The sequence below is a fragment of the Daucus carota genome, chromosome 5 (assembly GCF_001625215.2).
Source record: "Daucus carota subsp. sativus chromosome 5, DH1 v3.0, whole genome shotgun sequence".
NCBI lineage: Eukaryota > Viridiplantae > Streptophyta > Magnoliopsida > Apiales > Apiaceae > Daucus > Daucus carota.
The window spans coordinates 13,002,183-13,026,270 of record NC_030385.2 but is presented as its reverse complement, the minus strand read 5'-3'; the positions used below and the strand labels follow the sequence as shown (position 1 = coordinate 13,026,270).

The window sequence follows — 24,088 nt, the reverse complement described above, 5'->3', positions numbered from 1 at the left end:
TTTTAAGCCCGGCTTCTGGTTTTATAAAAAAGTCAAAAAGCCTTTTTTATAAAAAGTTAGGAATGTTAACTTTTGTTTCAGGACTTCCACTTTTTCCCAAACATTTTAATCACTTATAAGTTTTAATTTGCTTCTAACTTCTATTCTACTTTTTTCTTTCAAGCAAGAAACACTTATTTTAAGTTCACTCAAACGGTCCCTATATAATTTGAAGCAATTAGTTTAATAATCTTTTATATCTATAAATCTGAATAGAAAATCAATAATTCAATTGTGATTTTTTATTAGATTTTTTCAAATATATCCATATTATAATTTCTTTTTATTAAAAAGTAGGATTCGAACTACTTTCATCTGACATTACAATCCATGTACCATTTTAACAGCATTTTTTTTAAATAGGTTATCTTTTCTTTATTTTATTGTAACCAAAACCCTTTCGGATAAAATCTTTTTATTTTATTTATAATTAATGAGTCATGAATATTACAAAAACAAAAGGAAAAACCAGAAGCTGTAGCAAATAAACAGAAAATACAAGTCGTCTTCAACCGTGGACTCACAACTCCATTTAGTTTTGGAGCTTCTCAAACCCTAATTGAGCGGCGAAAATGGCGAATCTCTCCGGTCACATCTTGACATTATTACTTTTTCCGATCCTCATCGCCGCATTCTCGCCGGAAAATCCAACAGATCGACGCATTCTAGTCTTACTCGACGATCTCTCTCTCAAGTCATCTCACTCGATCTTCTTCAATTCGCTTCAGTCTCGTGGCTTTCTCCTCGATTTCAAGCTCGCTGATGATCCGAGTTTGTCGCTCCAGCGATATGGACAGTATTTGTATGACGCGCTCGTTTTGTTTGCTCCGAGTACTGAGAGTGAGTTTAGATTTATGAAATGTGTGTGTACAGGTGTGTAGATGTAGATTTAGAGTTGATTTGTTGTTTTGATTGATTGAGATTTATGATATGTTTACAGGATTTGGAGGATCGTTGGATTTGGCGGCCATACTCGATTTTGCTGATTCAGGTCATGATGTGATTGTTGCTGCTGATGAGAATGCTTCGGACTTGATCCGGAACATTGCTGCGGAATGTGGTGTTGATTTTGACGAGGTCTGTTTTGATTTTTTAGATTCGGTAGTTACTGGATTTGGAAGTATAGCTATATTCATTGGAGTGATGAGTGACTACTTTCACACTCGTGTTAACTGAACGTGGAGAAATGAGAAGTCGAGATATGGAATTTTAATACCATAATGTCTAACACAAGTATGCATATGATAAGTGAACTAGTTTATGCTTGTTCACTAGGTTTTGTATTTAGAAAGTATCTATTACGCATTCATTATAAAGGTAAGAAGGTAACTATGGAAAACACTCTAAGAACCAATAGCCTAGACACTACAATGACATTATGATCCCCAATATAAATGACACTAATTTGCCACCAACTAAATGTTTGTATCTGTACATGGCCAGGTCTTAGATGGCGTTCTAATGTCCTTGTTTCAGTTGGGATCCGGGAATGTAATAAGTTTTATCATTTGCTGCACTTGTGAAACACGCATCCTTAACGTCACCCTCTACGTTTACGAGCTCACCATTGTATAAATTCACATACTCATCTTTCAATCTATGTTCTAAACGACGTCTACTAATTTTTTTTTAATGATATCTAGTCTACTAAATCCTTCTTTCCCCCCTTCTGCGACCATATCATTAGACCCGTATGTTTCACCTATTTCTTTCCGTTGTGGCATAATTTCTTTCCGGTCCTTCACTCTTAAAATTTATGTCTGGTGTCTTAGTTGACAAACAAGTGGGACAACAAACTTATATTGCGTCATGCGCCCTGCTATCCAACATATTATCTGTTAGTCATGTTTTTTTCTATGAACTTAATTATAAACATTTGATTTTAAATGCTTCGCATTGCAGGACTCTTCAGCTGTGGTGATTGATCACATCAGTTATGCCGTTTCAGAAACCGAGGGAGACCACACATTAATCGCCTCTGATGATTTCATAAAATCTGATGTTATTTTGGGAAGCACACCTATTGAGGTTAGTTCTGCAGTCATCTAGTATGTGTATGTTTTCATGGATATTGATGACACAAGAAATCACATGTTATGTTCCCTTCAATTTTTGTTTAAAACTCATAATTATATATCTTTTTTTTTTCTGTTCCTTACGTAATAGTTTGTGGACTCTTTCTGAGCTGAAATTGTACTATATGCACAACCAGTTCTGTGAATCTTAAAATCTATCAAGCTCTAGTGTTGTACTTGTGTCAATATATGCAGCCATGTATTAAGTCAAAATATGTGATAAAACAAGATCAAGATCACCTCTTTATAAATACGTGTCTATACTGTAGCAATTCTTATAAGCTTCTATTGCATGAGCAGGCCCCTATACTTTTCAAAGGTATTGGACATTCACTAAATCCAGCAAATACTTTGGTAAGTACTGAAGTATTTATTTCATCTTTCTGTACTGACTATTATAGTACATATATGAGGTAATTAAGATCAAGATGCCTGATTGACTGATCACTTTGTGATGACCAAGTTTGGTGGTTTGCTGTTTGTAGGTTTTGAAGGTTCTATCAGGTTCTTCTTCGTCATACTCTGCTAATCCTAAGCTTAAGCTGTCCAGCCCTCCCGCCCTTACTGGATCTGCTATCTCATTAGTTTCTATTGTGCAGGTCATTCTTTTTGTTACCTGGATGTCATATTCATAAGTATCTTTTTTTGCTTATATAATATATATATATATATATATATATATATATATATATATATATATATATATATATATATATATATATGGTCTTGCTCAAATGAGAACCCCAACTAATGTGTGAGATATGAGATCAAATCTCAGCCACTCATTTAAATACATTATATTCATCTCTCACCATCCATTTAATTTTTTAAAATTTTACCATCTTCTAATTCAACTACCTGTCACTTTCAACCACCGCTGACAACCACCACCACCACCTCCGGCGACCACCAGAAAATCACCACCGGAAAACATATAATCACCATTGGAAAACTAAAAATCACCACCAGAAAATGAGAAATCACCGCCAAAAAACCAAAAATCAAAGCCAAAAAATTAAAATCATCACACCACCACCAGCTACAAACCACCACCACCACCCCCAAATCCGAAAAATCACCAACTACAAAATAAAATCACCATCGGAAACCCCCAAATCTGAGAAATCAACACCAAAAAACGAAAATCACGGCCGTAAAAACATAAATCACTACATAAGCAAGTGGATACGCAATCACACCGCCACCAGCAGCATCTCTGGCGAACACACCACCACTCTCCTTCATCCCTTTAACATCCTCCTCCCTCACCGCCCCAAGCTTGGTCGGAAAGTCCTCCAACGTCAACGCTGGCTATAATGACGACGGCAGCATCGAGGAATCGCGGTGGTTCGACTGGTGAAGGAGGCGGCGAGCCGCCGCGGACCAAATTCAGGGAGGAAGTCGAGGGGCTGGGGTTGGAGATGAGAGAGAGAGAGGGAGAGGGAGAGGGAGGGAAGGAGGGAGGAATCGCGGTGGTTCGACTGGTGGAGGCGGCGGCGAGCCGCCATGGACCAGATTCAGGGAGGAAGTCGAGGGGCTGGGGCTGGAGATGAGAGAGAGGGGGGGGGGAGATCTGGTGTATTGGTGGTTGGTGGTCGGGGTGGGTGGGAGGGAGTGAATGAAGAGATGAATTAGAAGATAAAAGTTTAAATGTGTGGTTGTGATTTAATTTGGGGATACAAATGTGTGACTGAGATTAGATCTCATATCTCACATCAGTTGGGAGTTCTCATTTGAGCACCACCCTATATATATATATATATATATATATATATATATATATATATATATATATATATATATATATAGAGAGAGAGAGAGAGAGAGAGAGAGAGAGTTAAGTTCTATGGAGTACAAAAAAAATTGGAGTATTGGAGTACAAAGTTTGATAAAATGTAATCTAGTCATCCAAATTTTAATTTTTTTTGTCCAATAATATTTGTAAATATTTGACAACCCGCACATTATGTTCTGCAACATAAACATCGTGATCATATGGCAGAATAATTACTTTTATAAATCATAGGACTCTATGTTCTGAATATAACTAATAAGCAGAACAATAATCTTAATACTTGTTAAAGTTGAAAGATATTAATGATTAATTGACAATTATGTGCAAGACAACTTATAAATGATAGATTATATCAAAATTTGGATAATCAAAGATATTATATAGGATCAAACTAAAAAATTATGATTTGTACTCCAATACTCCAATGTTTTTATGTACTCCATAGAACTTAACACTATATATATTAAGTTGGTGCAGCCAATTATACTTAAGATAGCAGATTTGTGTACAAGTTATCTAGAAAGCAAGTTGAACTTACAGGAACCACTATAGGTTAATTTTACTTTTTATTCTAAATTTTCAGTTACTGCCCATTAAATATTAATGGGGGTGACTGAGGAGGGACAAAATCAAAAGAATAACCTAAGAGATTGCCTAATAATTAATTAAATAGTATTAGGTTATGTAATCAGTCTATGCAAGAATTATCACAAGTCTTCAAGCTACAGTACAAATGAGCTAAGTAACTCATTAGGACTCTGGTGTATATGAAACTTACATTTCTGATTTGGAGCATGTAAAAAAAATTACCTTTAAAATACTTGATTTTCTGGGTAATTGAGCCCTTGACTTGGACTTTCTGTGCTATCCTAAATTTCTAAGCATATGGTATTCGCTTCCCACTTCATGTTATTGATCTTAATCCATCACTAATGACTCTTTGAGGTTTATGAATCATTACCTTATATTCTTTTTATCTACCTGATAATGCAGGCAAGAAACAATGCAAGGATTCTTATTTCTGGCTCTTTAGATCTGTTCAGTGATAAGTATGTAAAACATGATCATGCTTTAAATATCTTTATTATATATTTGTTCAGTAAGTAACTTTGTTTTGTTTGTTATCCAGACTGTTTAAATCAAGTGTGCAAAAGGCTGGGAGTCCTACCAGGTTAGTGCTGCTATCTTGCTATTTATAATTTTTTATCTTTCCATTATCTACAGTTGAGAGGAATTTTATCTGCAAATGTAAGGCTGTGAGGTTGCAATTTTTAGAATAATTACTGTCTGACCTTCGTCACGAGATGCAAAAGGAGGAGTTCTGCTATGTGAGCTCTACGAAACCCATGACTAGTTTTATGAAAAAAATATATAACTTAAATACTTCAGCACTTTTTTGTTTCTTCTAAATCTCTTTTAATTTGCTTTTTAATGTATGGAACCCTTGCATAGTTTTTATCAGTTATTTGTTAGTTGTATATGAATTGCATGTTGCTTACTGAAAGCAAACAAATTTGGGTTGCTAATTGAGTTGATGTATTCCAGACGTGCAATGATAAATATATGTATATATAAAGCAATTTTACTTGTCCGAGCAGATATGGAAAATCTGGCAATGAACAATTTGTGACTGAACTTAGCAAATGGGTCTTTCACGAAAGGGGCCACTTAAAGGTAAGGTGCATATGCTTCTGCATGTCAATATATTCGTATAAAATTGTTATTTTCCATCTAGCTTTGTAGAGATCCAAGTTTGTACTTTGTATATAACTACGATATGAAACATTAATCTAATTAGATAGTGCATGTGACTCTAAAATGTTTCTTTGGATAATTTTTTGGGATTCTTTAATTGGTTACTTCTAGATGCATGGGATATTGAAAATGAGTGTGTGGTAAACAGTCATCTTCTTGGTCATTGTAGGCTGTGAATGTTAGGCACAACAAAGTCGGTGAATCAGAAGAACCTGCAATGTACAGGATCAATGACGAGCTGGTAATTCCTTTAATTAGGGCTGGAGTTGTAATATTCATTGACATTGAGATCAAGTAAAAAATTGTGTTTTTACAGGAATACTTCGTAGAAATTTATGAGTGGTCTGGAACAAGTTGGGAACCATATGTTGCCAGCGATGTTCAACTTCAGTTTTACATGATGAGCCCATATGTGCTAAAAACAATGCTAACTGATCAGAAGGTAGTTATCCAAACAAGATGTATATGCACCCGAAAATTTCAACATGCTTAATGTGAATATGTTTTTCTTGTTGGGTGTTGCAGGGTTTTTACTCTGTTTCTATGAAGGTGCCCGATGTTTATGGTGTTTTTCAGTTCAAGATTGAGTACCAGAGGCTAGGATACACTAGCTTATCACTGTCAAAACAGGTAACCCCTTGTCAAGCCAGTCCTTAGTGTTGTACAAGAGTGTCTTAAATTAAGCCAGTCCTCAGTCCTTGGTCCTTAGTGCTGCATCCCAATATTAACAACATTAGTTAAAGTTAATATGTAGATAAATTGGATTTTGTAAGAACCTTTCATATACAAAAGTGAATTAAAGTCAGAAGATTTAAATTTGACATAATGGGCAAAAGTTAAACTCAAGTATGTATTTCATAAGTTCACATACACAAGGTGTTTGTTGTTTTCTTTTACACAGAATGTAGTATACATTTGGCTTCTCTTGAGTACAAAATCTTCCATTTTGCCAAGTAGATGATATGCATTTTAGACTATGCTAAGCATCAAGATAATTGCTTTTTGCAGATTCCAGTTCGGCCCTTTAGACACAATGAATATGAAAGATTTATAACTACAGCCTTTCCTTATTATGGAGCTTCTTTCTCTACGGTATTCATTCCCCCTAAATCCTGTTTGAACACGTTTTGTCTGTTTCTGTGTAAAAGTATTGTATGAGGCTGAGCTCCGGTCATATCTGTTTTTGATGATTGCAGATGGCAGGGTTCTTCATCTTCAGCATTGTATACCTTTACAACAAGTAGATGCTAAATGGATGTACTGGTGGCATATATATGGATTCTGTTTGCGGAAAATTGGATCCTAAGCAAAAACGTAATTCAGTGCATGTGATTGAGGTGGTTTAGACAATAGAGATAAATTCTACATCCCAACATAAATTTTGTAGTTTGGGCGTTTGTAACAACTAATTTATACTGAAGAAAAAGCTACTATGTCGTGACATTCAAGTTTGCCCAATACAATAGTGGTGGAATTCAGTGATCTTTTTGCATGCAAAAATATACTCATCCAATTATTTATCCAGAGTACCTTTGCGGAGTTGTTGGGTTGAATGTTTAAAAACACTGTGTTGTACTGGAAATTGGTACATGATCTTTAAGAGAATGCAGGAACAAAATACTTGTGATGCAATAATGCTAGTGAAACTGATATTCCTAAAAATCCAACACATGAAGAATGCAGCAATTACTTGAACCTACCCCCAGCTAAGTGTGTACTTCACCATTTATGACGAGTGTGTGGGTGGTTTAAGAGAAGCAACTAGCTACGGTTTTGTGAGTTTGTTTACGTTGATTGACAAGTGATAACCATATACAGTACTCCCTGCGTCCCCCAAGTTATGCCACTCTCTAATAAGTATATGTCAAAGTAGTGGACTCCTCTTCTTAACTAGAAATGTCAACTCTTACATGATTCACGATTTCACCTACAAGGTATTTGTGTTTAGAAAACACGTACTAGTATAAAGACACGCGATCCCAAGAAAACACAGGAGGAGCATCTTACCTTGAGCAGCTATTTAGATACTCTCCTCTCTCCCTTGTCTATTTATGCCGACAAAAAACAACTATCCCATCTAATCACTTCGGTCTTGCCCTCGACAACTCAAACAACAAGATGAGTCATCTCCTTAGCTTGAGCGCAACAATCTCGTTAACCACAACTCACTCCCTACACAAATCCCCAAAATATCCATTCCATTCCCTCATTTCCATTCCAAACCCTAGACACAAATCATCTCTCTCAATCTCTTCGATTCTCGCTCAGGAATCGGAGCGCCCGACTTCTTCGCCCTTCGATTTCAAGTCGTATGTTCTCGAGAAGGCTGATTCTGTCAACGCCGCGCTCGCCGCCGCGATTCCGTTGCAGGCGCCGGCGACGATTCATGACTCGATGCGCTATTCTCTTCTGGCCGGCGGGAAGCGTGTGCGCCCCATGCTCTGCCTCGCCGCCTGCGAGCTCGTCGGCGGCGATGTTTCCGCCGCAATGCCGGCCGCTTGTGCGCTGGAGATGATTCATACGATGTCGCTCATGCACGATGATCTGCCGTGTATGGATGATGATGATATGCGGCGCGGCAAGCCGACGAATCACATGGTGTTTGGGGAGAATGTGGCGATTCTGGCGGGGGATGCTTTGCTGGCCCTGGCGTTTGAGCATGTGGCGAGGAACACGAAGAATGTGTCGTCGGAGAGGGTAGTGAGGGCGGTGGTGGAATTGGCTAGGTGTATTGGCGCCGAAGGCTTGGTTGCAGGTCAGGTGGTTGATGTTTGTTCTGAGGGGGATTCGAGTGTCGGGTTGGAGCTTTTGGAATTTATTCATGTTCACAAGACTGCGGCATTGTTGGAGGCTTCGGTTGTGTTGGGGGCAATTGTGGGAGGTGGATGTGATGAGGATGTTGAGAAGTTGAGGAAGTTTGCGAGGTGTATTGGTTTGTTGTTTCAAGTGGTGGATGACATTCTTGATGTGACCAAGTCTTCTCAAGAATTGGGGAAAACGGCTGGGAAAGATTTAGTGGCGGATAAGACTACGTACCCGAAATTGATTGGGATTGACAAGTCGAGGGAGCTTGCGAAGAAGTTGAATAAGGAGGCTCAGGAGCAGCTCGTTGGGTTTGATGCAGATAAGGCTGCGCCGTTGGTTGCTTTGGCTAATTATATTGCTTATAGGGATAATTGAGGTAGAGAAAGGGGTGTGTAATCTAGGCCAGGTTGCAGATGGGTGAGCTTCAAACTTCCATTCCTAGAGCATTTCGACTCCAGTGCACGTTGTCAAAGTGTAAAATGCTCTTAGTTGGCTTTGATTTGTAAGTGATGCTCATTTTGTGATGCCTTTTTAAAATACACGGAGCAGGACATGTGTAAAATACGGAAACTGAACTTGCTTGTTTGTGGACAACATAGTTTTTGTGTTTGTTGAGTTTCATGTGATTCTTATTCTTTAGCTAGAACGTTTCCAGGTTTGCAATTTTGTCAAGTTTTATGTGATTCGTTTTCTTTAGCTAGAATCCTTTGCTATGGAAAAAACAAAGGATTCATCGCTGTTAATCTGTAAACAAAATAAAAGGGTCTTGTAAAGCAATCAGTGTTCGTTGGAACTCTACTAATAAGTAATAACCAAGTAATCCTCCTTTTTTTATTCTAGTTACTTATTATTGATTGAATAAAATAAATCAATATAAATCTGATATTTTTTTCTACTTGTTCCCTCTTTATTCCTTTATCTAAACTTTTTTCAGCTATAAAGTGCCAATCCAACAAAAGCCCTCTTTTCAATGAATAAATTACATTTTTTTGCTTTTCTCAACAGTTATATTGGTTGAAAATTTACAACCTGGACCTCAGCTTGGTTTTTATCTAAATAATGTTGATTTATGCTACATGTAATGCAACAGTTTCACTAATGCATATAGAAGATAGTTGCATCAACTATCAGAATAACGTAGAATGTAATCAAAGGTAAACTAACCAAGGAACATGAATACTTGGTTGTAGTCTGCATCATATTTGCTAATGATCTGTTTCACACCTAGATTATTTGTATGGGAAGCGGTGTTTGTTAAATCAATCCAGAACTATGGATCAACATAATGCCTCATATTGTGGTTCACTTAAGGTAGAAACGTATGGTAGTTAAGAACTTGACTAGGGGAAAAGATAAACACCAGAAAATACTGGTTGCAACTGTGTCTGACAGCACATCAGCGGGAATACAGTTTAAATATAAAGAACTGTAGGGTTTATTTTTCAAGGCAGGTTACTTCTGCTGTGAAATTGAATTGGATTGCGAAGTGAAGGGAGTTTGCGAAAAAGTTGAATAAGTAAGCTCAAGAGCAGCTTGTTGGATACTATGATGTAACTAAGGCTGCACTGTTGGTTTATTTGACTATTTATTTTGCTTTCAGGGATAATTGATTTGTAGATTGATAATGTACCAAAGCAGTTTGATCTGCAAGTGATTCTCATTTTGTTATGCTTGTTTTAAGATACAGTGCAGGTTTGGCCACATAACATACTGTAACTGAAAAAGATTTAGAGATTGATAACTATATTATTTCGCAGTAGCAGAGCTTAATTGGAGTCATGGAGTGCACTTATCAATATCTGTGGACTGTGGCCAAATTATGAACAATATGATTGGCAAGTTGATCCAGAATTGTGCATCTGAATTTGGGCAGACCTGTACTCCCTCTGTCCCTCTGATTTCTATACACTTTCCTTTTCGGGATGTCCCATTCAATTCTATACATTTCAAAACTTTCCTAAAATAGTAAACTTTTATAATATAAAAATCCCACTCACCCACTAACTTCATCTACTTTTCTCAATCTATCACTTAAATATTAATGGGTCCCACCACTTTACCTACTTTTCTTTCTCTTTCTTATTATTTTACATTACTTTATACACTTTTCTTAATCTCCGTGCCCGATACATTTTATACAAATGTATATATCTCAATGGGACGGAGCGAGTACATATTAATGCATTAGTCCCCAGTTGGCCTGTGGCCCAGGAGATTTTAAAACAGACTGTCTGACTGTGAGAGGGGAAACAAAACCATCTATTATACGCTACTTCATGTTCAAAATCTCAGTAAATCACGCAACTTTATTGTGCGTGGTCTGTTTTTAGAAAAGAAAGAATATCTGCACAACAAACACAAGGTTTTGACAAATTAACGGTCTTTTGTGCATACTGTCTAATGCTATCTGGTAAATCACGGTTATTAGTTTATTACTCTTGGAATATTACATTGCAGTAAGACTTGTCAAACTTGGAAACTTCTACCAATATGTATGATGATGAGTGTAGGGGTGTCGAGACCCGATTCAGTAACCCAATACAAAATTGACTCATAAAAAACGAATTCTGGTTCGGGTTGAAGTTGGATTCACCCAAAATGAATCCAAAATCAACAAAAAACGGGTAATTTTCGGATTGAATTCGGATTACCTAAAAATGAATATATAATATAAAAATCATATATATTATCTAAAAGGGTCCTGATTCCTGACAACTGGTTGTCAGGACAGGCTATCTAACACACTTCCTAGGGGTATCGGATCTATATTTCAAGGGTCCAGATCAAAACCTTTTTCTTTTTAGTATTCGCTATAATCTGAACCCTTAGAAATACAGATCTGATGGTAATGGAGCTGTGTGTTAGATAAAACCTCCCTGACAACCAGTTGTCGGGAACCAAAACCCTATCTAAGATATATATGTATGTATATTATTTTTATAATATCTATTAGTTAAATTTAATAAAACATTATTTAGTTTAATAAAAATAAATTTATTTGTATTAAAGTGACATTTATTTATCATTTAAAAAATATATTTATTAATGAATATTGTAGACAAGTTGAGTTTGGGTTATCCGCGGATAATACAAGTCAGAGTTCGAATCGAATAATTTGATTAATTAAAATTTCACGTCAGGTTTGAATTGGATCAAATTTTGACCCATAACTGTTAACCCGATCATATACCCCAAAATTAGGAACCGGTGAATTAAGAACAAAGTTAAGTTTGGTTGAAATTAAAAACAAAGTTAAGTTTGGTTGAGAGGGCTTTCATTCATGAATTGTTGCACATAAATAAGCCAAGTTAAAATAACATGTACAAGTTGACTTGGAAGGTGTAAACTGTAAACTGGATTTGCCAGACACTTGAATGTTTATTACAAGTAAAAAACTAGTAAAAGAGCTAACAAACACATGCTTGATTGACCAACAACACGCCTTCACCGGCCACCGGGAAACTCCCTTGTTCTACCAATCCTTTTCTATTTTTTTATGCATCCAGCCATTCTGTCACTATTCTCATTCTTGCTATATGTAGAGGCCTTTCATCTTCATACTATAAGCCACTCTTCATTCCTTCCTAACTTCATATATTCTCCACTACCTTAACCACCTTCTATCTGTCAAATTATGGCTGCTTTTAGCTCCTCTACTTCTTCCTCTCTTCTTAAACCTGCATTCATCTCTTCCTCGCCTAAGCTATCGGCCCAGAGTATCTTGCCTTTTCGCGTCTCTAACCCACTGCCCCGTCGTGGCCTCAATATGATCACGACCTCTGCTACCACCACCACGGTCACCACATCATTCTCATGCAAAAGCCAGAGCAGCCCTCCAGATTCTCAAACACGCGGTAAGTGTTTATTGTCAGATACTCATCCTCTTTCTGTGTTTCGTAATTTTGGATCAGTGACTCATGGTTCTTTTTGTTTCAGATCAAGTTCAACAACTGTGTGTCTATGAAATCAACGAGAGAGACCGTGGCAGCCCTGCCTATCTTCGTCTAAGCCAGAAATCCGTCAATTCCTTGGGCGATCTCGTTCCTTTCAGCAACAAAGTAATCAATTTTAATCCTTTTACAAGTGTTTTCATTCAAAAACAAACTAATTAGCCTACAAATAATCTAGTATGTGATTTATGCTCTGTTTAAACGGTGATTAATAGTTTGGTTTATCAATTTTATAGACAGAAAATAGGTTGTAATAAAACATAACAATTTCTATGTAAACCAATCCCACTGCAACAAGTACTAAAAAATGATTATTACAGATCTATACCGGAGACTTGCAGAAACGTGTGGGAATAACAGCAGGACTATGCGTTCTGATCCAGAATGTACCGGAAAAGAAAGGTGATCGTTATGAGGCGACATTCAGCTTCTACTTTGGAGACTATGGTCACATATGTGTGCAGGGACAGTACTTAACTTACGAGGACACTTACCTCGCTGTCACTGGTGGCTCTGGCATTTTCGAAGGAGTGTATGGACAGGTGAAGCTACAACAGCTGATATTTCCCTTTAAGTTGTTCTACACTTTCTACTTGAAAGGCATACCAGATTTGCCAGAGGAGTTGCTTGGTGCTGCAGTGGCTCCGTCGCCTGCAGTGGAGCCCACCGCGGCTGCCAAGGCATGTGAGCCTGGCGCCACCATTCTGAATTATACACAATGAGATCAAGTCATGATTGTGTTAATAAGTGGTGATGGTAAAAGGTTGATGTTGAGTTATTGTCTTGTTGACAACAAAAGAAGAATCATTTGTTTACAGTGTGCTTTTTCTTACCTTGGTCGCCTAAGTGCTGAGGTTAATTTTTAGGTTGTTGAGAAGATTTTGTATGGAAAAAGTTAGAAGTGGTGGTTAAAGATTTTAGATTCAGTGTAAACTAATTATTTTGGTGGTTAAATAAATTGGTTTACTGTTTGATCCATATGAAATTTTGGGGATGTTACCCAGGACAGATTATAAAGGAAACATTTGGACAGTCGGTTAAGATTAGATGTTGGATGTTATACACTTTCAGTGTAAGATCAAAAGCTTGATTGAAGAGTAAAGTTATAATGTACAAGATTTGGTGTGTAGTTCTATATAACAACATCGAGGAAGCATTTTAGCTTAAGTGCGAGAGTAAGAGCTCGGTCGAAAAAAAAGCAAAATTATAATAAAAATGGCGTGTGATAATAAATGGGAATGGCAAAATTTTAGTAACTCTATAATTATTTTTTGGGAGCTTCTAAGAATTTTTAGTGTTGTCAACTGAAATCGTGGGTGTTAATCCTTCTAGGCGGACAAGTAGATGTACGTTTTGGATTAACAATATTGCCTCTGGTGATTTTAGATGATACATGCACATCGACATGTATTATATTTTTGAGTTAGATATAAGTCGAGATATCGGATAATTCGGATGAATTAACAGCAGTAGTGTTCAGGTCATATTATCTGTGTTCTTATTTTAGCTACTAACTGAAATAACTCAAAAGATAAGCGTAATTGGTCTTGTCTATTGACATGGTTTGTAAGTTCAGAATATTTTAGTATCGAGTAAGTATTTTTGTTTTCATATATTGTTCTTTAGTTTCAATGGCATCAACAGATAACATTATTCAGGCCATGAATAATGTCACTCTGGAAAACGAAGAGGAGGGAGGTATTGTGTTCGATAATGAATAAGAGATAAAGGAAACTGAGTACCTGAAAGGATTTGATACTCGTCTATGCCTGGTGGATAGATTCATAAATGAGGGAGTGGTGAATTTCACGGCTATGTAACATACACTAACATCCTTGTGGAGACATGGAAAAGGAGTATACATCAAAGAACTCGATGTGAATCCATATTTTCCAATTTTATCACGAGTTGAAAATTAAAAGAGTTATATCTGGAAGCCCATGGACGTTTAACAGGAAGGTATTCATGATATGTAGGTGGGATTCATGTCTAAAAGAGTTCTAAAAGAGGTTGGAAATTATGTGGGTGAATATATTGAATCATGTCCAAAACATTTTAGTGGAGTCTAGCTAGAATACATGCGAATAAGAGTCAGGATTGACAACACGAAACTATTGAAGAGAAGAATGAAAATTAGAAAGACAGGATGGGACAAGATATGGATTACGTTTAAGTATGAAAATGTTCAAAACCTTTTGTTTTATTTGTGGTCTAGTGGGACATTCTGAATTTTTCTGCAGTACTCTCTCTAATACATCAGAAGTAGAAATTGTTAAACTATATGGAGTATGGATGAGAGCTCCCCTGCGCAAGCAAACTAAACTAGTAGGGTTAAGGTGGTTACACAATGATAGTACTGACGATGAAGGTGATCGGAGTACGGCGAGCGGGAAATTAGGAAAGGCACAGCATGACGAGCAACAAAATCCATATAATCCAACAAGTCGTTCAAATAACGGAGATAATTCAGCAGATTTAAATAAATTAAATTCCTTGACGAACGTAGAGGTCAGAGTGGATATTAAAAAAAGAAGAACAAATGACGAGCCTAATCAACTGGCTGGGTCAAGTGGAAATACAAAGTCACGTATGGGCTCAGACGAGGAAAACATAGATGACATGGAACATGAATCAAAAGATCCAAAAAACATGTTTATGGTGGGCTCTTGTACAGGACTCCGTCAAGAATTATGAGCACATTGAGCTGAAATTGCGGTGGGCTTGGGATCCCGTGGGACGTTCAATTACTTAAGGAGACAATTCTCTAAAAGAAACCCAAAATTGTGTTCTTATGTGAGACGTTGTGCAAGCAAGAAGTGGTGGATAGAGTGGAAAAGACACTGGATTTTGAGGGAGTTATTGTAGTCGATGCTAAAGGACAAATCTGCGGCATAACTTTGTTGTGGTGTAGCAAGGAAGAGGTTTCGACTATTCTCATATAGCAGGAATCATATAGATGTCATTGTAAATATTACAGGATGGAGCAAATTTCGATTAACGGGTATATATGGAGAGCCAATCGTGTAAAACGTCGGGAAACATGGAACTTGATACGAATGCTGAAAGATGAATCGATGCTTCCTTGATGTTTAGTGGGTAATATGAATAATACACTTAAGTACGAAGATAATAAAGGTGGTCGATACCCGACATGGTTGTTACATGGATTGCAAGATGTTTTCGAGGACTGCAAGTTGTAACATGTGGAATTATTCAATCTTGAAATTTCGAAATCTGATCATTGTCAAGTTTTTCTAGAACTAGTGAGAGTGACTCAAACTAATGTTCTCAAGACTTTCAGGTTCGAAAACGCTCAGCTCCACGAGCCTATGTGTAAACATACAGTGAGAACCTATGTGTAAACATATAGTGAAGGAGGTTTGGCACAAACATCAATGCAAATCATTGTAGGATAAATTAGAAAAATGCTTCAGTGTATTAATAAAACGGGAAACGAAGTCACTAGCAAGAAGCGTATCACAGACTGAACGAAGTTTATACTCAGTATGAAGTGTTTTGGAGGCAGACAAACAACTAGGTTTAGTGAGAGAGATCGAAACCATTGCTTCATTCTCCGAACATTCCGACCACAAATTTTGATTTGGAATAATATTTCGCGATCTATCATAAATAGGCAGGTCATGTCACCGGTGAAAATTACATCTTATTCTTCGATTCTTCTACAAACAAAAATCATGAAAATGAAGTTAAAAATCTATACAACACATATTCATTAGGAGCATTTTCTTGCCATATACAAGGACCAACTCCAGGATATCTTTCTTCGATTCTTCTGCAAACAAAAATCATAAAAATGAAGTTAAAAATCTATTAAGCACATATTCATTAGGAGCATTTTCTTGCCCCAACCCAGGATCTCCTTTGAGGACGTACTAGAGTAAAAACCTGTATATATAATCATGATTTGAGTTTGTAAGACTAAGAGATTTTAATGTTTGAGTTCGAAATTTCAGCAAGTATTGATGCCGCTTCTAATTTTTCTAGCCTAAGGGCTCTCTACCTGCTACAAAACTTTCTCTGTGGGAGGAGTTGATCGATAGTCAAAACTTAAAGGGTTTCATCGGCTTTGATCACATACGCAGAATATCAGAGACTCGTAGTAAAGCACAAAGTTGAAACGAAGTAGTTGAGTTCCAGTTCTGTTACTGACTTGTTGTAATGGTAGCATCATCATCATTCTCAGCACGGCAAGTGCCTCTCCCCCAATCGTCCATCTCCCAAACAACATCTCTCCTCTTCGACTCTCTCTCCTCCTCTCTCGCTCTCTCCCATTCCGACTCCTCCATCTCTCTCTACCCTTCTTTCTCTCCCCTCTCATCTCTCTCCTCCTCTCTCTCCTTCCCCCAAACCTTCATCTCCGCCCCCACCTCCTCCGCCGCCTTCCTCCCCCTCATAAACCCCTCTCGCCGCCTCCTCTTCCTCGCCGTCTCACCCTCCCACGGCGGCGCCTCCATACTCCTCCGCTTCTGGACTCTGAAGCACAGCAACACTTGCTTTGTAAGGGCTCATGTTGAGTGTAATCATAAATTGATGCATTATGATGCGGGAAAATCGGGGGTTGTGTTTGGTGTGAGCCATGGTGCTTGTGTTAAGGTGGCTGTGACCAGTAATGTGTTTGTTATGTACTGTGTTTCGAGTAGGATGGTTTATGTGTTTGCAGTGAGGATGGTTGGGGGAGAGGGGGATGAGAATGAGAGTGTTAAGTTGATGAGGACGGGGGTTGTGGAGTGTAGTGTGCCTGTTTTTGGTATTGGGGTTTCGTCGAGGTTTTTGGTTTTGGGGGAATTTGATGGGGTTCGGGTTTTTCCGCTTCAGATTCTTGTCAAAGGGAAGGTTAAGAAGAGTGGTAGTGGCAGATTGTTGAATTTGTGTGATGGAAAGGGTAATGGAGGTGACGAGAACTTGGACGGAAAGGTTGAGAAGAATGTTGGTTCTAGTAAGTTTACAAATTGTGTCATCTGGTTTAGCATATTGCCTGCTTGTTTTAGTTCTTGTTGGCTGGTGTCTTTACTTGTCAATTTTTCATGAGACAGTGTTTATGCAACCAGTATCAGGGTGGTAATGAATTCGTATAAATTTGGTGATGATATCGTCGGTTGTTGATATACTCGTTATAATGTTATATACTAGTCTCTTCATTTTGGATATCCGATATGTTTTGTACTGACATTGGATTAAAATGCTTGCTACTAATTTGAATCACAATGCTATCCTTGATTGTGCTCTAGGATTATATTTCATGTTAAATAGATGAATAGAAGTGTCAACTCTAATTAGGAACATAATTTTCAGAAAATAGGATTTGTTCTATTGAGCCATGTGGCTTACATTCAAACCCTTGCAGTGGAGGGATATCATAAGATGACTGTGATATAAATTTGTGGCATGATTCTTATGCTCCAGCTTTGGCTATATGATGTTGAATAAGAGAAAGATATTGAGGCAACAAATACCCCTAGTTTCTCAGGCTTCCCATAAGGTGCTTTACACCCTAGGAAGGAGAATTACATCTGCAACATTAAGTGATGCACAACTATTGAATTGGTCAATAGGGGTTTTGAGTCTGCAAAAGAGACAGATTGCAGGTACAAGTTTTGTCTCCCTGGTAAAAGAAGAGAAAGGAAGAGAAGGCACACATTTTCACATAAACGTAATGCGTTTGTGTGATCATCTATGTCTGCCTTTATGTTTAGAAACATGAATAGTGAAGTAAGAGGAGAGAAAGTTTGAGTGTTAATATTAAGAATCATCAGTATAGAGCCATCATCTCGACAATTTACGTACCATAGCAGTTTATAAATATAGCTTATATGGTATAATTGTATTAATTGCTTGTGAAGTTTATTTCACTAGTGAGTGATAGTCTGTTCTCTCTATATTCGGTTTATTTATATGGTGGGATTTTCTGTATCATTGTGATTTTTACATTCTTTGCTTCTCTAGTTCTTCTGTTAATATCATACTACTGCTGATTGTATATATGTGATGAAGATTTCTGAAACTTTTAATTTTACTATTGTCTACAGCAGCTGACTGTGCATTACTGCATTGTACTTGCAGCAAAACTGAGGTCTGCGAGATTGAGACAAGACTCGAAAGAAGGAGGTGCTTGCTTTGTACCATTTAAGGGGGACAGTGACAGCTTTAACTCAATTAAGCTACAAATGAAGCCTGTTAAAGCAATTGACATTGAGGCTTTATCCCCAAATGAATTTTTAATCATGGATTCAGCTAGTCGTATCCACCACTTGCGTCTGTCTAATTCTGTTATTGGGTCTGAAGTTTCGTGTCACATGAATCAATTATCGGTTAGCATCAACGTCCAAAAAATGGCTGTTCTTCCTGGTATTTCTTCTAGTGTGCTGTGTGTACATTATTGTTTGATTATCTGCCTGCTTTTGTATATGTGCCTGGACTAGTATTCCTTTTCGCCAGTTCAGACTAGATATTATCTTGTAATACATTGACCTCGGGAAATAGAAGGAAATACACCTTAAGAAGCCCTTGCTGTACTATCGTAGCTCGATCTTGTTAACCTTCTACAATTAAAACTGAAGGTTTCACAATAAATTTGCAGGAGCGCAGACCTTCTGGATATCTGACGGGGAGCATACTGTACACACAATCTCATTATCTGACCTAGATACTTCTATCATCGGAGGCGAGAGAAAAGATGATGATAAAAGGCTAATTCAGATTTCAGGTTTCTCTAACACTTTTATATCGAGCGTATATCACTTCACATGTAGTTGGTTTTGGATAATGCTATTGCTTTTATAGTTACTTGTTACAGAGTCCTTTGCTGCCTCTGTTGATGTATGGAGTAAAATAGATGAGAAATTTTAGACCACAATGTACCAATATTCACTATTAAATTTCTTACTTGGCAAAAAAATAAAATAAAAATTTCTTGCACTTGAAAAGCCTTTTCAGTAGTAATTGTTTTTATCTGACTTATTTTTTATGAATTTATGTGGGGCTGTAAACGAACCGAGCTGATCGTTAAGCCGACTCGACTCGGTAAGAACTCGGCTCGGCTCGTTAATGAGCTCGAGTTCGAACAACCAATAATGTTCGATAAGCTTAACAAGTCGAACCAAGATTTTTAGTTGTTCGTCTCGACTCGTTAAATACTCGGACTAGGTTTCGACTCGACTCGACTCGTTAAAAACTCGACCCGATAAAAAATATGCGTTAAAAAAAAAAGAAACTTTAATTTTAGACTTTGGTTTTAGACTTTAGTTTTAGCTTATTTTTTTTCAATTTTGTAATCACATTTTTAATTTTTAAATTGTGTACTAAATAGACAAAGTCAATTGTTAAAATTTGAAAAAAATAGAAATTTTATTGACCAGCTCGGTATCGACTCGGTTCGGCTCGACTCGGATCGGTTCGTTAAAAACTCGAACCCAACTCGGTTTTTAACAAACTCGAGTTCGAACCGAAAAAAAAGATCGGTAAGCTTATCGAGTTTGGCTCGAATCGGTAAGAAAAAGCTCGACTCGAACTTGAACTCGGTAAAACTCGGCTCGGCTCGTTTACAGCCCTAAATTTATGTTATAATGGTTATTACTCCCTTGGTGTTGCTCTTAATAAGCATATACATTTTCTCACCGTATGCTATAGTCTATAGAGTTCTTGTAAACTAAATGAGGAAAGGTGTCGTTAATGCAATCATGACAATAAACATTAATGTAAATTGGGGTATCTCAGATAGTGCATAGTGCACTTGGACATACCGTATCCTATTAAGTTAAAAAAATAGCAGGTTCTGCATTTGATATTGACTGCAATTCTTAATTTACAAATACCCATCAATTTGTGTTCAATAAGTTATTACTCCCTCAGTGTTTCTCGTGTTATAACCTTTTGTTTTTGCACAAATATAAAGTTCAACTAGGTTACTCTGAAGGGTGGTGTCATGATCAATTATGACATTAAACGTTAATTTAATTATGGTATCTCGTTATCTGGGTTTGTAAGATGGTGCACCAGGCACACCTCATAGCCACCGTGGCTCTGTATTTACTACTATTCTTTATACAGAGCTGGCAATTTAGATTCATAATTAATCTGTAGTAGACCAGGCACGACACGAAAATTTATTGTCCAGGGTTGGAAAATTATAACATGAATATACACAGCCCCATTCAGCTGTTTTGGGGTTTTTAAATTTTGAGTACACAACACCGCATAAAGTGCACAAACAATATATTTATATTTATACATTAATTCTTTCTGAAATCATATGTAAATAAATACATAAAATGTACTCCCTCCGTCCCTATTTATCTGTCCACTTTGGAAGTAAAAACTTGTCTCTATTTATCTGTCCATTTATATAACCAAAGCAAAATTTTTCATTTAATAACCTGAAGAGTCTTTGACTTTGTTCTTCAAGCTATAAATATCATGACTATTATTCACTGATTCATCAAATTTGTATTGGATAATGGAGTAATCCCACTAGTATTTTCCTACAATTAAGGCATTAAATAAGGGTATTGATAGAAGTTTCTTATCAAACTTAAATTTTCTTAATATGCGTGAAAATGTTAAAAGTGGACAGATAAATAGGGACGGAGGGAGTATAATCTATATGCACATATAACATATAAATAAAAATGTATATATATATGTGTGTGTATATATATATATATTTATATATATATATTATTGATTTGGTGTCACTAAAAAACAACGCGGAAAGTAAAGGAACACATTCAGTGTCTTCTATGAGTTTGATACACTATTATGAAGTCTACCCTATAGTAAGAAAGCTTTAATGACACAACATTTTCCCTGGGTCTTATTGTAGTTTGAATCATGGTGCATTGTTCGAAATTCAAATCATAGCAAACAAAAAAAAAAAATACATCTTTCATGTATAAGTCATGTTTATTTTAGATTCTTATACTGTTTCAAAATCGTATCATAGTCACCCCTCTTTGCACTTCCCATCTAGTGCTTGAACTATATATTCTTCTCATCTTCTTTGCATAATGGCGTTGTCTAATTTGGAATCGTATTTATGTTTTTGAAATAACATCAGTTCTAAGTTTTGATTTTGACATTTGTATTCTTTCCTTTAAGCTGGCTTGTTATATAATCTGTTGTGATTAATTTGTTCAATATACAACTTGTTTCTTTTATGCCTGTTAAATCTTTCTGCAATTCATTTTCCAGTTACATCAGCGATATTTTCCAGTGAAACAATACAGCAGCTTGTTCCTTCGGCTGCAGATGCAATATTGGTCCTTGGACAAGGTATTTTGTGGTCTATACTGGTTGTTACAGGAAGGCATATCCTTTTGATTTATAGTGATAGATTTTAAATGTAGACATTTTCGAAATATTTAAGCCATTTACTTATATTTACATATTTGTTTGCTTTTAGAATTGCAAATATATCTTGTTGAAATTAAAATAGTTGGGAGGTTATGTAATATAATATATTAACAGGTTGTGTACTTGGGGTAACTTTAATAAATTTTAGTAGGGGGATCTATAGAACACTGTTAGGACCTACCCCACTGTACATTAGTATTACTTCTATTTTCCCACCCTTTTCCTCTATGTATTGTCTTTCTTATATCCTCTTTCTTTTCTGCAGGAAGCATATTCGCTTATACAATTTCGTAGTGCCTGGGTGTTTGATCTTTCTGTAGTAAGCAGCAGGGCTGTTCCAAAAAGAATTATCGGTAATATGAATTTATTTAATATTAGATTACATTATGTATGTTGTAATATACTAGATAAAGTGCTTCCAAATTTGACTTTGATTATTAGTAAATTCGTTTAATTTATTGAAAAATTATTCTTTTTGACAATAATTAAGTTTCCTGTAGGAATATCTGTATCATGTCTGATGTCACTTTGTCAATTATACAGTATCGTTCTGTATTAAGCAGACTAGGCAGCTATGCTATTTATTTTATTATGTACTGTAATAAAGCAGACTAAGCAGTACTCACTTCACATCACTATGGCTGGGGTATAGACATATGATGGTCCAAAACTGCTTATAGTCCAACATATGATGGTCCAAAATTGCTTATAGTCCAAATTTTTGTAGTATATCTGTGTGACAACATACTTAAGAATTTTTTTTGAGGGACCGAAGTTTAAATTTAAAGAAGCTGATTTATAAGTTAAAATTTCAGATATCAGGGAGTTGCTATTTTTATTAACTTTTTTGAACTTAACAGTTGGTAAAATAGTTTGAAGCACCAAATATTAAGTTCATTCTTATTGAGTGTTTATAGTCGTCCTGCTTCATTACATTCCATTCTCAGGAACCAAACAAAATCTGAATAATGTGAACATGGACCAAACATATTTCTCTTGTCTTGTAAACATAGACAATAAACAGTACACAAGCTCTTTTAACCTTAGTTTTTGTACTCACATTTGTGTTCATTTTGGCTTTGAACACAAGTTGGATGATGACTTTGGAAAATTTAGGCGGTTGGATAATGTCTTTAGAAAATTTTCGCTTTTCGAGAGTTTCACAGAAGTGATCACTCTTCACACTTGAACAGGTGATAACTATATTATTGTATCCACTAAATTTTTGGTTTTACTATATTAAACTGTAATGATCAATAAACATTGGTTTTATAATCTACGAATAACCAAGGTACAACTTACTCTAAAAATATATGGAATGTGACATCATAGAATGGATTATAGTTTTTTCTGTGCATACTGAATTCGTCACAGTTCAACTTTTCCATTGAATGGAGATCTGGAAATATTCAGTCAACTGGGTTGAGTTGATACAATGTATACCATCTGGTAGGCTTTAAACTCACTTTTTGCGATGTCTGTTCAACTTGCTCCCTACTTGATGGTTCAGTCTGGAATCCGGGATGTTATTTTAGACTTTGCCCAATTAATAAATATTATTCTATCAGAAAACAAGTCTCTAACTTAATGTCTTCGAGTAATATATCTAGATGTACCATCATACATTGTGTATCTATGAGTGTGTATTCTGTTAGATCAATTATTACTTGACTATTAGGATGGTTCTGTCTGTTGGAGTGTTAACTGCTTGAGATTTTTTTTTTTCAGTACCTATAAATATCTGATGGCTATTGATATTAGTTAGATATATTGATATAAACAAAAGAAACAACCAAAAACTATCCTCACAATCCATATTATATCCTTAACTTTTAGTTCGTTGGTGTACTAGAATTTGCGGTGCTTTCAATTCTTAAATAACTAATCTGTTATATCCTAAGAAGTCACAACCATCATTCTCTAAAACAGTGGCAGGGCGCGTATTTGCTTTTAAGAGTGAGAAACTGTGATCAGATTTTTCTGTGTCATTCTTTAAATAGAATTTTTCACTATATTTAATTTTGCACTGTTTATAATTTGCTTTGTATATAATTCTATGTATATCTGTTTTGTACTCTTGTTTCACTTTAACTTTGTTTTACTTTCAATTTATTATAGTTCAATATTATATGTACAAGTTCTTAGTTACAAGTATCCTATCATTGTTGAGTAAATATATTTTATTGCGCTTGTCCTGTTTTACTGTTTGGCTTACTATGTGATATAGTCAAATAGTCAAATAGTCAAATAGTCAAACTTATACTTTTGGCGCCAGAATTCTGTTACAATCTGGGCAAGTG

At 36.3% G+C, this 24,088-nt stretch overlaps 4 protein-coding genes across 6 annotated transcripts; all 4 read left to right on the top strand.

Annotated features, from left to right (window-relative positions):
- The first annotated feature begins 514 nt into the window (after positions 1–514).
- LOC108222736 (dolichyl-diphosphooligosaccharide--protein glycosyltransferase 48 kDa subunit) lies at positions 515–7,148 on the top strand. The gene is made up of 13 exons (XM_017396635.2): positions 515–879; positions 980–1,116; positions 1,942–2,067; positions 2,415–2,468; positions 2,600–2,713; positions 4,903–4,958; positions 5,039–5,080; positions 5,508–5,583; positions 5,834–5,905; positions 5,981–6,106; positions 6,190–6,294; positions 6,673–6,756; positions 6,861–7,148. Exons 1-13 carry the CDS (start codon positions 612–614, stop codon positions 6,906–6,908), a joined length of 1,308 nt encoding a protein of 435 aa, XP_017252124.1. The 5' UTR covers positions 515–611; the 3' UTR covers positions 6,909–7,148.
- A 455-nt stretch (positions 7,149–7,603) lies between these two features.
- LOC108222738 (geranylgeranyl pyrophosphate synthase, chloroplastic) lies at positions 7,604–10,755 on the top strand. Its single transcript, XM_017396636.2, has 2 exons — positions 7,604–8,971; positions 10,227–10,755. Exon 1 carries the CDS (start codon positions 7,783–7,785, stop codon positions 8,842–8,844), a length of 1,062 nt encoding a protein of 353 aa, XP_017252125.1. The 5' UTR covers positions 7,604–7,782; the 3' UTR covers positions 8,845–8,971; positions 10,227–10,755.
- Positions 10,756–11,993: 1,238 nt separating this feature from the next.
- LOC108220215 (allene oxide cyclase, chloroplastic) lies at positions 11,994–13,397 on the top strand. The gene is made up of 3 exons (XM_017393916.2): positions 11,994–12,323; positions 12,406–12,527; positions 12,740–13,397. Exons 1-3 carry the CDS (start codon positions 12,104–12,106, stop codon positions 13,139–13,141), a joined length of 744 nt encoding a protein of 247 aa, XP_017249405.1. The 5' UTR covers positions 11,994–12,103; the 3' UTR covers positions 13,142–13,397.
- A 2,822-nt stretch (positions 13,398–16,219) lies between these two features.
- LOC108220480 (uncharacterized) lies at positions 16,220–22,225 on the top strand. 3 transcript variants are annotated; one of them, XM_064094405.1, is made up of 5 exons: positions 16,232–17,376; positions 18,501–18,785; positions 19,018–19,101; positions 21,627–21,707; positions 22,054–22,225. In XM_064094405.1, exons 1-5 carry the CDS (start codon positions 16,599–16,601, stop codon positions 22,080–22,082), a joined length of 1,257 nt encoding a protein of 418 aa, XP_063950475.1. In that variant the 5' UTR covers positions 16,232–16,598; the 3' UTR covers positions 22,083–22,225. The 3 variants fall into 3 exon arrangements, with proteins under 3 accessions (XP_017249751.1, XP_063950475.1, XP_017249750.1); XM_017394261.2 differs by having other exon boundaries at positions 16,238–17,376; positions 19,018–19,143; XM_017394262.2 differs by lacking the exon at positions 22,054–22,225 and having other exon boundaries at positions 16,220–17,376; positions 18,501–18,748; positions 21,627–21,674.
- Positions 22,226–24,088: the final 1,863 nt, after the last annotated feature.

What these genes read in the sequence shown, in the direction of transcription:
- LOC108222738 (XM_017396636.2), top strand. Translation starts at nt 7,783, where the DNA reads ATGAGTCATCTCCTTAGCTTGAGCGCAACAATCTCGTTAACCACAACT.
- LOC108220480 (XM_017394261.2), top strand. Translation starts at nt 16,599, where the DNA reads ATGGTAGCATCATCATCATTCTCAGCACGGCAAGTGCCTCTCCCCCAA. An exon ending in AAAAATGGCTGTTCTTCCTG is followed by an intron (nt 18,786 to 19,017) that starts GTATTTCTTCTA and finishes ATAAATTTGCAG; the next exon opens with GAGCGCAGACCTTCTGGATA. An exon ending in AATATTGGTCCTTGGACAAG is followed by an intron (nt 21,708 to 22,053) that starts GTATTTTGTGGT and finishes TCTTTTCTGCAG; the next exon opens with GAAGCATATTCGCTTATACA.
- LOC108222736 (XM_017396635.2), top strand. Translation starts at nt 612, where the DNA reads ATGGCGAATCTCTCCGGTCACATCTTGACATTATTACTTTTTCCGATC. An exon ending in ACAGGATCAATGACGAGCTG is followed by an intron (nt 5,906 to 5,980) that starts GTAATTCCTTTA and finishes GTGTTTTTACAG; the next exon opens with GAATACTTCGTAGAAATTTA. An exon ending in GCTTATCACTGTCAAAACAG is followed by an intron (nt 6,295 to 6,672) that starts GTAACCCCTTGT and finishes TGCTTTTTGCAG; the next exon opens with ATTCCAGTTCGGCCCTTTAG.
- LOC108220215 (XM_017393916.2), top strand. Translation starts at nt 12,104, where the DNA reads ATGGCTGCTTTTAGCTCCTCTACTTCTTCCTCTCTTCTTAAACCTGCA. An exon ending in TCCAGATTCTCAAACACGCG is followed by an intron (nt 12,324 to 12,405) that starts GTAAGTGTTTAT and finishes TTTTTGTTTCAG; the next exon opens with ATCAAGTTCAACAACTGTGT. An exon ending in TCGTTCCTTTCAGCAACAAA is followed by an intron (nt 12,528 to 12,739) that starts GTAATCAATTTT and finishes TGATTATTACAG; the next exon opens with ATCTATACCGGAGACTTGCA.